The 12,374-nt window shown below is 46.8% G+C and overlaps 1 protein-coding gene across 36 annotated transcripts in view; it reads right to left on the bottom strand.

Annotated features, from left to right (window-relative positions):
* The window catches only part of LOC125018712 (ankyrin-3-like), a 113,737-nt gene that overhangs the window by 74,032 nt on the left and 27,331 nt on the right, over positions 1–12,374 (bottom strand). For 15 of the 36 annotated variants that reach the window (XM_047602851.1, XM_047602865.1, XM_047602873.1 and 12 more), the window contains exon 1: positions 9,102–9,631. The exons of 2 other annotated variants lie outside the window; for them this stretch is intronic. In XM_047602851.1, coding sequence (XP_047458807.1) covers positions 9,102–9,224 — 123 coding nt within the window. In that variant the 5' untranslated portion in view covers positions 9,225–9,631. Of the gene's footprint in view, positions 1–9,101; positions 9,635–12,374 lie in introns of those variants that run through there. 19 more of the 36 variants (XM_047602862.1, XM_047602874.1, XM_047602855.1 and 16 more) reach the window with 5 other exon arrangements.

The following is a 12,374-nucleotide window of genomic DNA, read 5'->3' as shown; positions in this document are numbered from 1 at the left end:
TGAAAAACTCAGCAGACCGTGGGTTTGAAATCGAGGACATTCGGGAGGGAGGACAAATATAGGCCCATCATATAATCCTCACTTTGCTCTGTTCCCATCCTTGAATTTCAGATATAGTACAACTGTGAAACAATGGCAGGAATAGTCTCTGACCTTTCTAAATCGACAGTCAGTTTCCTGGCACCTGGTACCAGGTGCTGTTACTATGTGAATTTTCAGCCTCTTCAGCCATCTCTCAGTGAGGAAAGTCTTCACGGGGATGATGAAATACACATTCATCCCACAATATGCTGCGAGTGTTCACTGATAACACAGTGCAAACATGTTTGGCAAAGCCGCCTGTGAATAATTCAGTATCAAACGTTAAGCAGACAGAACGTTTCGCTTCTATTCTGGCTGTGTGCACGACTGTTAATAAAAACACAAGGAACGCAGCCAGAGACTTCTCTGGAGTGTGTTTGTGTTCATGTGGAACGCTCTCAGTCTAAAGGTCCATGTTTGACCTGACACACAACCATCTGAGTAAAAGAATACCAACCCCACCTCGGAGCTATGATCAACCTTTCCCCATCAGCCGGCATTACGCTGGATTAGTGCGTTCTGCGCGGGCTTGCTTTAAAGACCGCTAGCCGGCAGATGACAGAAGCGATCATTTCACTGCGCGTTTTTACCTTCCACTGTACTGCACAGTTCGCCACAAGTCCGCATGCTGTGCGCACACGTTCAAGGTTTCCACGCTAAGATCACACTGCAACCTTTTCACACTAAATTACATCCGTTAAGGTGCAACTGAGTGTTTCCCTTTTGGCCGAAGGCGCGCACAAATACAGCCGACATGTTGTGACAAAGCGGCACTAAGAGCCAGTGTTGTTGTTGTTGTTCAGTCTATTAGTTGAACTTTGCAGGAGGTTTATTGCGCCTCAGAGAGTAACAATGCATCTAGGTAAAGAAAAAACGCGGCGCACAGGAACCGGAACTGCTAAATTCCTCACAGTGGAAAAAAAGGGCAAAAAGATATAGAGGTGGAATATTGGAAGAAATGTGAACGTGTAAACGCTTGAACAGTTCTTCAACACAGTCAGGATGGAGCATCCGTGTTTGGTAGCCGGACTGGGTGGATGGGATTGAGGGGACGGGGGTGGGGTGCATATTTTCCCTCTAATCATGAATCTAGGCGTTTTTCTGTTCCCAGGGGAGCCCTGGATACACTCCCACTCCCCTGCTCCCTGCTGCCACCTACGCCTTTCTCCACACACACCCCCTCTCTTTCGCACCCCTCCCCATCCCCGCCCCTCCTCCCCCTCCTTCCCTCCCTCCCCCCCACGCGAGGGAGCTAACTGTGAAGAGGTGTGATTACCATCGATCTGTCCTAACACAGCCCATTTCCCCAGCTCCAGAGCCTCTGAGCTCCAGCCTGCGTGGCGAAGTTAACATGAGACCGGGACCATTTGGTTGCTTCTTCTTCTTTTTTTTTTTTTAAGAGAAAGAATGTGGTGCATCCACAGATATTGAAGAGGAGTAAAAAAATTAATAGTAAACACAATAATTAGCCTGTTAGACAAATTTGGCGGTTTTCATTGTTGCCTCTTTTGCTTTCAGAGCCACAAAATCGGGCTGGATGAAGAAAATGATGACGACACGGGTGCATTTATCTCTGCACGTTATGGTGGAGTGGCAGGTGGTTAAATAGAGGACAGGAAGACATGGCGGTGGTGGAGGTGGGGGAGGTGGGGGCCGAGCAAATGAAAGTAATTATCAAGCCATACAGGCGTGAGTCCCAAGGGTCAACAGAGTGGTGTGCGTGCTGTGTGTGTGTGTGTGTGTGTGTGTGTGAGAGAGAGAGAGGGAGATAAAGAAAGCAAGACCGCACTATTTCAACTGGATAAGCTTTATCTGCCGGTGTGTGAGGAGCACCTGCCGTACGCGCACAGACGGACGTGCGCGGCCGCGCCACGCACATTTGGCGCATTTAAGAGCCTGATGGAAGCCGCCTGGCATTGACGCACAGTGGGGGATTAATGGGTGTGATGTCGTAGGAGTGGGGGCGTCGTCTCTCTCCTTCAGTGAACAGTGAGTCGTATCTGACCCCACGGCTGACTCGTGCATCAGATGGAAGGAAACACAACAGGACCTGCAGGCGGCATAATGCTTCCAAATGCGCTAATGCTAACAGCAGGCGAAAGGGAAGCGGGGCTCATCCTTCACTGTCCGATTATTACCAGTTTACAACGAGCGCGAACGCTGTTAATCTTTCTCTTCTGCACTCTCTCCTCTCTTCTCCCCGCGTTTCGTCCACACCTGCTGCCACTTGACCTGCCTTTCCTTCCCTCCACCCTTGCGTCATCAACTCCCTGTTCCTTTATCTCCGGCTCATTCATGCCCATGCCTGTCTTTGGTCTCCCTCTCCCCTCCACCCCACATACCATTCCGCTCTGTAATTATACTGTTAAGCAGCGCGGCCGTTATCTCCAACTATGTGTGAATAATCTCAAAATGAACTTCCCAAAACTCCTTGAGAGCCGGAGTTGTGACCTGCTCCGAGAAAGAAGAGAATCCCGGTGAAAGCGGTAGATGCGTATCCTCCGGTGAATAATGCTCGCCTCTCTCTCAGCAGGTGTATTTTCTGCTATCAAACTGTATTGCCGCATCCTTTCAGGGAATCTTAGGGTGTGCGCTCATGTTTCCGACAAGGCAGACTGCAAAACACACTCCTGCCGTACCCTGCTGAGAGGACTTCTAGCCCTCTGTCACTGAGCGGGGTTGGAGAATGGAGCCACTGGTGCCGACAAAATGAACACGTGCAGCTCATTTGTATGTATGGCAGCGTCGTTACCCTTCAGGAAATAGTTCATATGTAGTGTGTATGTGCACATGAATACGACGGATTAACATTCGCTTACATGTTGTTAGCTAAAGTTCACTCTGACCTAACAAACAAAAAGCAGCAAATCCAAATAATACAGAGAAGATGAAATAAGAGAACGTTGACTTTATTATAGATGATAATTAAACTTAGTGCATTGATCCCCTGCAAGGTCTTTTTTTCTGGTCCTCAACTGATCAGCTGATGTCAATAACTCCCTGCCAGCAAAACAATAACGCAACCATTTCACGTGCCTCTTTCCGTCTTTACCTGATAGTGTGTGTGCGCGGTGTAACGTGATGTCGTTCCTATTCGGCGAAGCCCGTTTACCTCCACGTTTTGAGATTTTCGAAAACATGACGTATGAATTTTAACAGGGGGGCGAATTTGTGTTTCCTAGTTCCACATGTGACGCTACACCGGAGAAAGCTGGAGGTGAGAAGAGGGAAGAGGGAGGGAGAACGTGGATCGAAAGACTGGCAAGAAACACGCCACTCACCTTCAAATGACCTTTAGGCTTACAGTCACGCTCTCCCCTCTCTCTGTCTCTCTATAGTAATGCTCTCCATTTCTCCTTATCACTCACCCTCTTCTTGCTCACTCTCACTTCATCTATTAGCTTTTATCTTTTCCTCTCTCTCTCTCTCTCTCTTTTCTACCACGACCCCTCCTTCTCAGCACTTTTTCCTCCTCTTTCATGCGTGCGCACATTAACCTTGGCACTTTTCAAACGCAGCCAAATTTTATTTTATCACCTGATGCGCACATAAGGGAAACCCTGTTCCAGACCGCAACGAGACAACATGGATTTTTTTCCCCCCCGAGTGGCAGGACAAACAAATCCCCCCACATACTGGTTTCCAGTTACGAAGGCTTCCTAAGAAAATCCCATCACCTCTCTCGGTCTCTCACACACACACACACACACACACAGACACACATACACCAGCCCCCAGCAGCAGCAGCAGCTCTTAGTGAGGACCCTCGAAGTGGTGGATCAATAATTAGAACAATCCTTATTACATGCTCTCATTTCCCCTTAGAGACAGGAGCTAATGTAGAACAATAGCAGCGTACAGTAGAGTGAGGACGCTGCGTTGCTCACTGGAGGATCCGGCACGTTTCCGGCCATGTGAAGTAGTGAGGATTAAAACGGGTTGATTGGCTCATATTATAGCGCGTGCATTACGGACGTGTAACAAGAAGCGGCCATGTGCGCCGTCGAGAACTAGAACGCTTTGTTTATTCCTGGAGAGGCTGAAATCGATTCGATTTTCGATCAGAAACAAGAAACAAGTCGGTTTGACCGGATTTTGCCCTGAAATGGAAACAACAGCGATTGTTATGGAAGCGTCCATTAGAAACATGGCACTAATGACACAACGACTTTGTAAATGGAGATTGTTAAGTTCTGAGCGGTTCCTATATTCGATGATAAAATTATTGTCATTGACAGTCTACATTAAACCGTTGACCCCTAACTCTAAATCGGTTTCATTTAATTTAACACAATCCTGGGTGAGAATCTGTTGTAGGGTCATTTATGAACCGCCTTATGTCAAAGCCAGCACAAAAACAGTTTAACACCGCCAAGTGCACTTTTGTGAGACAACCAACGTCCTTCAGAAATGGTTGTATAAAGAATTGATGTCTTTCTTTGTCCATTTCACCATGTCACTGTGTATGATTTACTGTATGTGTGAGTGTCAGGATGGTGTTTGACATTGAGTTCACTTAGTTAGTGGACATTGACCGATAGAGCTATTCCATAGTGTCACTGCTGCCCCCAACGCACACATACACACATTCAATGTGTAGACCTAACCGGACAATAGCAGTTTACTTGATTGAGCTAATCCGAGTCGTGCACATCATTTCCCCGCTGAGTGAATAAAAACCTAATATGTGCTACATCAATCGCCATTATTTCCATGAACAGAAGCTTGGCATCCCCCTCAAAGTCACACTCGCCGGCCGGTCCAGCCGGTGGCCATCTTGACGGTGAAAACATTTTGTAATACTGGGAGGAGTTCCCAATGCCAATGCAATTAGCCGAGGCATGCATGAGTGCCGAATTCATTAACCTCCATCTTTCGTGGGCTGGTGGGGAGGAGGGGAGGAGGCGAAGGAGTAGGAGGAGGGAAGCAACACGGCTTTGTTTCAGAACATGAGCGCAGAGAGTGAGGGGAGTCAGAAAATGAATCAAGGGAAAATCAAGGGAACATCCTATATAATATGCACTGATATTATGTTTCCCTTCCCGTCTGCCTACAGCGCGATGACTCCCCTCCCCACGGTTTATTTTTCCCCTAAGGGACTGACAGACACTTGCCTTGCCACAGTTGCCATGGGCTCCCTCTGAAGGCAGCGCAGGCTAAAATCCAAATTCAACACTGCCGTTTCGCCTTCCAGCATCCCACAGTTTAGCTTTAGATTCACCACCCCCTGGTGAACGCTGATGAATGATGATGACATTCGCCTCCGTCGAGAGAGACGGGCAGGAATGGATCTCGTCTCGAAGAAGCATTGTAAATGTAAGGCTTTTATCGAGCTTCCAGTAAAGGGAACGCTACAAAACTGAGCTTTGACGACACGCAGTCAAAACAAAGGGCGCTCTGGAATAAGAGTGTGACAAAAAGGACAACAGGTAGCACATGGCCCATATAAACCTTGCGGGATAAATAATAAGTAGTGTACAGTGAAAATGAACATCCTCTGCACTGGAACGGTGTGTAAATCTGGGACACAGCAGAAGGAAACCAATGCTTTGCTAAGCTCTCCCTCCCTCTCCCTCTGTCTATGGGAATCCATTGGGGGCTCCTGGCTCTGGATAATGTCATTAGATGTAAAGCAGCTTGGAGAATTTACGTAACACAGTAATGGGGGTTTCCCGTTAAAATGACCACTGCGGCTGTTAAGTTTTCACCGATTATTCCTCAGGAACGCGTGGAAATCAGTTTCAGCGGCTGAGAGGTGTGCGTTCTCTCTTCCTAGTTGTCTTGTCTCTCGGGTTAACCCACTATTCCCGGGATGCTTATTGCAGGAACTTAATCTCCCCGTGCTTCCCTGAATGTGCACGCCGCGAACACACTCACACACTCACACAGCGAGCTGTCACCTTCGGTATATAAGTGATGTCTCCCCAGACACCACGGGCCGTATTAGGTCAACGCTGAACTGTGCGATAAAGGCAGCATGTCAAACTATTCCTCATCTCCCCGGCGTGGACTCCTCTCCTCCAAAGTCACCCCCCCTCTTTACTGAAACTTGAGCGTCTGAAGTGTGAGAGTAAAATGTGCGTAAGTATATGTTTGCCCTCAAAACAGTGGATCTACAAACCGTTCCACGAATACAACATGTTGCATTTGATAGGGGGTAAAATTACCACGGTGTGATTCTACACCGAAGATTAATATATCCAAAATCTCAGTTTACTGAGTGCAGCCGGGACATAGTGAGTACGCAAACAAAGGAGTGATTTTGGAAAACCTGCAATCGATTGCACATTGTTGCACATATAATAATATGAGACTAAACGCACAAGTTATTATTTCCTGGTCAGATTAGATCAGTTAAAAACTCTTGACTCTGCTCAGAACGACAAACTGGAATCTGCTGCTAGTCCCACGTTGTCTGAATGGGAAAAGAACTGACACAAAGTACATCCGCGAAGTTATAACATGAGTTATAGTAATTACTATAATCCTGTCTTTAGAAAGGAAGTAAGTAGGACGTTTTTCTTTTTTATAATATTCAGTGATTTTCATATTTAGTGCGAATGCACAGGCACGTTTTTACAGCAACAACATCCTTAAGCCCTAAACTAACCACAACTATTTTGCCGCATTTCATCCACCTTCTTGGTGAGCAATGCAAATAAACCCGACCATACATTGTGCATTTACAAGCGTTCTCTACGAACAGTTTTCTACCTGCTCCGCTATCTAAATATAGCCTTTGTGGGGCTGTGGAAGGAGTGACTCAAAGCCGGTTGTTGCACATTTTGCACCAAGACCACGTATCAGTTTACTACAGCATGAATCAGATAGAAACGAAGAATTAAAGGTTAAATAATGAAGAGAAACAACAAAGCGTTGTCAGTTTTTCACGTTAACAGGGCCATGTCACCTCGATTGTCAGCCTCTCTCTGCTGTTGTTGCTCTCTTACATTGTGAATATTTCATTTCCGTCTCCATCATTCCGTCCCTGTAATGTTACGTGACAGTAATGCCCCTTTATTGCGTCTATAGTCCTCTGGGTGTGTGTCTGTAACTCCTACACTCCTCAGTCAGCCTATAACCTCATTGTGGGGCACAGCGAGAGTTGGAAAGCCACCACGGGGGCAACCTAGGCGCGAGCGAGGGCAGCCGAGGAATAAAACGGTGGGAATTAAAACATAAGAGATCCTGGTGTTTTTTTTTTCTTTCTTATAACTTACAACTGCTTTTTAAATATGTGGGAGAGGAAGAGTGATGGACATCAGGGGCCCACAGTTCACCGTGGACCTTTCAAGAAAGGAACAACTGACACATTAACTTTGTTTGACTTTGTTTTTGTCTCAGTGTATTATTCAAAGACAGCAGCATGAGCCAAACAGCGATGCTAATAATAAAATAGTCTGAGAGCGAGAGAGAGAGACGATGCATGAATGAAAACAGAGGAACAAAGCCAAAAGTGAGGGGCCAGAGAGGTAGAGAAACAAAGGGGACAAAGGGAAAGTGACGGACACACCGAGAGTAGGTTGGTGTGAGGAGGACACGCGGAAGGACAGGCAGAGACAAAAAAGCTGATTATCCTCATGGCTGGTGCGATGCACAGTCTAATCAATACAACCCTCTCCTCTCCATCTCCTCTTCTCTTCTATGAAACATGACACTTCAGAAGGACTATAAAGGCGTCCGATGCAGATCAGAATCTCAAACACTTGTGTAATGCACGCAGACGAGGAAGAAAGTGAAAAGTCATGGGCGATTAAAGTCATATGCACGGTCTCAGAACGCGTTTGGCCGCAAAGTGAAGTCCACAAATCCACTTGACCTTACGAATCTTTTTTTAGTTTCGGTAAGATTGAGCAATGATTGCTGGCTTCTTGTTTATGCTAAGGTCAAATAACGTCGCCAGCAGCATAATTCAAAACCGGCCACCCATGGGCGCAAAGTACAGTAAATGTCACCGTTATTGAATTGATCTCTCACGGTCAAATCTCCCTGCAGAATGCAACACTAAAACAGTCAAGACCAGGATTTATTTTAAGACACAGCTGCGGACAGGAGACGGGTTTGTGTGTGTGCCCCCATCAGCAGCAGCAGCTTCCCATTTGTTGCAGTCTCGTTACACGGCTTCCTATTTTGGATTACCTTGTTGTTCTGGTTGGAGCAAAGCAAAGCCCTGACATGTAAGGGATGAGGGAGCCACGTGCATTTCAGTTCCTCCTCCATCATATGAAAAGCTTTGTCATCAATAAATCAGTCGTGTATGCATTATACATGGCTATCTGTGCATCCGAGCACGCCCACGCCAAACCGCATTTCCAAAACCATTGTAAAGTAAAAAAGTATGACGGAAGAGTTTTCCCTCTACGCCTTGCCCTGTGTTTGCTCTATTCGGTTGCATCTGTTCTGATGTTACATTAAAAAAAAAAATACGCAGCCTTGCATATTTGAAACTTCATCTTGTCTAATAGAAAACCCAGAGTACTCATACGATCGTAACACCTGGCTATCTTATTTCTCAATAAGACACGGAAGGAGGAAGGATGCGGGAATGTTTGAGGAGGACCTGAGTGACGTAGTTCTGCTAAAGGCAGACAATATAAGAGATGCTGATAGTGTAAGAGGAAAACAAAACGCTCCATGTGTCACTTCATCTAGAGGAGGGCACGAACGGGGTGGATGGACTTTTGACTTTGTGCTATCGTGCATTTGAAGATTTAAACACGTGCGCGCAGACTCCCCCGCGGGGGGGAACATCACCGCACGCACTCCTTTCACCTCCAAGGTTAGAGACGCCGAATTCAAACGGACAGCGTGACCGGTGTCAACAGAAAAACAGAAGCTCCACACGTGCATCTTGCACAGAAACAAGCACACAGAGAGGAACGAGTGTACCGCATGTTCACCAGACCTCCAAACCCCATTTAGGTATCGAGCACATAACACACAGTCACGCTCCAATGATGCCAGTGGAGCGGAGCAGATGAAGCCACCAGCCAGCCAGTCAGTCAGCCCTCGTCTGTTACCTTTCTCTTTTGTTCCCGGGACGCTGCTCTCCTGCTCTTCCTCCGCTTCTCCTTCTCGTCCTCTATTGCATTCACATCCACTTCCCCCCGATTCTTCTTCAATTGGGAGGCCGCGTGAGCCATGATAGGTAATGAAAAAACTGAAGCAGCACCACACACTACACACGCGTGCCTCACCTGAAATCCCAGAGAAGTTCAGGGGCTGTGATTGACAAAACCGGGATCTCAGAGGAAAAAATCGGGGTAGAAAAGGAAAGGGGGGGAAAGGGAAGAAAAATGCCCTCCTTGAAAAGGAGAATGGAGAAGAGTAGGGTTTCTTTTAGGTATGTCTGTATATCCTGTGTGTCCTTTCTTTTGGTTGTTACTCTGGACCGGTCTTCTTGATCTCTCCCTCTCTGTCTCTCTCTCTTTCTCTTCTCTTTTTTTTTTAAAGTGATGGAAAGACGGGAGAGAAGAGACAGCAGCTTCTCCTCGTCTCCTCCTCCTCCTCCACCTCCTCCTCCTCCTCGTGTGTCCTCCGCTGGCAGTGTGAGAGGAGCGCGTCCTGGAGAGGTGAGGACAAACCGGATGGAGAGAAAAGAGACACGAGCACCACCAGCACAGAGGTGGAGGGAGGGAGGAGAGAGAGAGAGAAACAGAGAGAGAGAGAGAGAATGGAGGTGGAGGGTGGAGGTGGAGGGAGGGAGGGAGGAGGGGAGTAGTTGCCATGGTAACCACGCTCTGTTTCAGTTGTTCTCTTAAATGTTTCTCTCTATTCTCCGTGCCGTGGTTCCTACTGATCCACCTTGTCTGGAGATGCACCATGGAAACGTGTGTGTGTGTGTGTGTGTGTGCGTGTGTGTGTGTGTGTGTGAGAGAGATAGCTAAATAGATAAATTGGGTGTGAGTGGATGCGAGTGCATGAATGAAGCAAATACATCATTAAGGAAAGACGTGAAACGGGTGGTAGGGAGCGACATCAGATATTGGGTAAGTGTGCATTCGCCTCCGTGCGTGTGTGCGTGTGTGTGTGACCCCCACCTTTCTACTGTCGCATACACATATTACCAGCTGGAGGTGGCCTAGTAACGGGATGGGAGAACATGCAGAGGACAAGGGTGAAGGCGAAGAGGGAGAGGGGGGAGAGTCTGAACCCGAACTCCCTCATCCACCTCACACACACACACACACACACACACAAGGAGGAGGTAGCGGTAACGGATGATACTCAACGTTGATTTGTTCCAGTTGTGACTGAATGAATGAGCAATAACCAATCAAATAACTGAACCAACCAGTCAGCGAATGATAAATGATTTAGTAAATGAGTTGATAAATAATTAAACTGTGCACAAATCAAAAAGAAACATGTTTGATTTCTGAGCCCCGTGCCTCTCTAACCTCAGCGTGGTCAACCCATCTGGGATCATTGACATCATGATGGAGAGGTCAAACAGGACCAGGGGAGCCTTTGTTTCACCAAATCACTCGGGTCTTTGTTGAGGAACAGAAGAGGAGGAGAGCGAGAAGGAGGAGAAACAGAGAGAGAGACAACAAAAGATTGTGTTTGATTTTTTGTGACTGAAGAAGGGAGATACAGAGGAGGAAAAAAAAAAAAAAACAGCAGACGTCTCATTTAAGATGTCCTTCAGAACCGCCGCGCTCACGTCAGAGAAGGCAGCGTGGAGACAGATGGAGCACGCAGCGGCCATCTTTGTGTTTCATTTTCCTGCCTGCCTGCCTGCGTGTCAGAGCCACCTCAAAGCCGGGTCCTGTTGATACCGAGAGGCTGCCTCAGCACATGCCTGTCTGCTTTCCCAAACATCTACTGTGCAGCGTTTGCTCGGGTCTCCAGCGGCGGACCGAATGGGAGCCATATGGAGAGAAGCTGAGAATAAGAAGGGAGATGATCGGACACTGCTGCTAGAGAAAGAGAAGAACAACCCCCCTGGGAGGCGTGACAGGTTTAGCCGGTGGACACCAGTCACGTAACGATATGAGCGTGAAATCCCTTTTTCTCCTCCTCATATCTATTCATCGTCCCCAGTTCATTTTTCTTTCTTTTCAACCACACACGCCAGCCACAAGCAAAAAAAAAAGAAAAAAAGGGGGGGGGGGGGTCTGAAACTGACTTACAGCCCCCATCATGCATCAGGGGGTGTCACATTATGCCAAATTATCATGCGGTTGCTAGGCAAGGGCCAATGGGGTAGCTGTGGGGACGACAGGATGGATGGATAAGGAGCGTGGAGAGGTAAGAATGGGGAATGGGAGTAGGGGGTGGGTGCATGAGAGCAACTGTATGTGGACGCATTGGAGAAGACGAGCCATATGTGCACGTTACAAACAAATCACCAATACGGAGGGGGTAAAAAAAAGAAATAAATCGTTTGCCTTAGGAGAAATTATAAAAATGGCCACAGTCTATTTTGCTGGGCTCTTTTACCGGCTGCCACTTCCACAACCTCTTCGACAATTCATCGACAATAAAACTCCATTCACACTCAGCGAGCCAAAAGAAGACTGTAACATCCCATAGCCATGCTCGTAGTAAAAGCCGTTGCCAAGGTGGCCTATATTTCAAATAGCAGAATTTTGCAGGCAAAGGAGAAATGCCGACTACTACAATAGAGCAGAGTTGGCTGGTGGCCGTAGAACTGGACAATTATTGGACGTTATCCACCTTTTTTCAGGCACTATGCCATACACAAAAGACCGGAACCAATACTAGTATAATAAATCACGCAATGCAAATAAAGAATACAATAAAGCATAAAATCTGTGCGTCACAATGATTAGTCCTAAAACAATATTCCAGCAGTTTAGTCGATTTTATATTTACTGGCAGTTCCAGACTAAGAACTTAATTTAGAAATGTATCTATAGATTAACTGGTAATAAAAAAAATTAACTGAATTTGTATGAAATGTGTGTATTATTTATTATCCTTGTCATTATGAGTAGTAGCCGTAGTACTACTATTGATGACAAATTTAAAAAAAAAATAGTCTGAATAGAATTATTTTATAAATCTTACAGTGAATTAAGAAACCTAGAAGGCGGAGCACCAAACTTTGTCCATCCTCATGTGCGTTCAGATGCTCCTGGAAGCAGGTTGATTTGGGTCAGCGTCTCGCCCTGCGTATCCTTTACTGCCCCAACTCCCACGGGTGCAACTCCACCAATCGTTGCGTCAATCACATTGGCCTTTGTGACCTCTCCGGCCACAACAGTGGGTCCCCGAACACCAACAAAAACAAGCGAGGCGAAGACGACATCTGGAGGGCCTGAGCT

This window comes from Mugil cephalus, chromosome 13 (genome assembly GCF_022458985.1).
Source record: "Mugil cephalus isolate CIBA_MC_2020 chromosome 13, CIBA_Mcephalus_1.1, whole genome shotgun sequence".
Taxonomy (NCBI): Eukaryota; Metazoa; Chordata; class Actinopteri; order Mugiliformes; family Mugilidae; genus Mugil; species Mugil cephalus.
The sequence above is the reverse complement of the archived record's forward strand: the minus strand, read 5'-3'. Positions and strand labels throughout refer to the sequence as shown.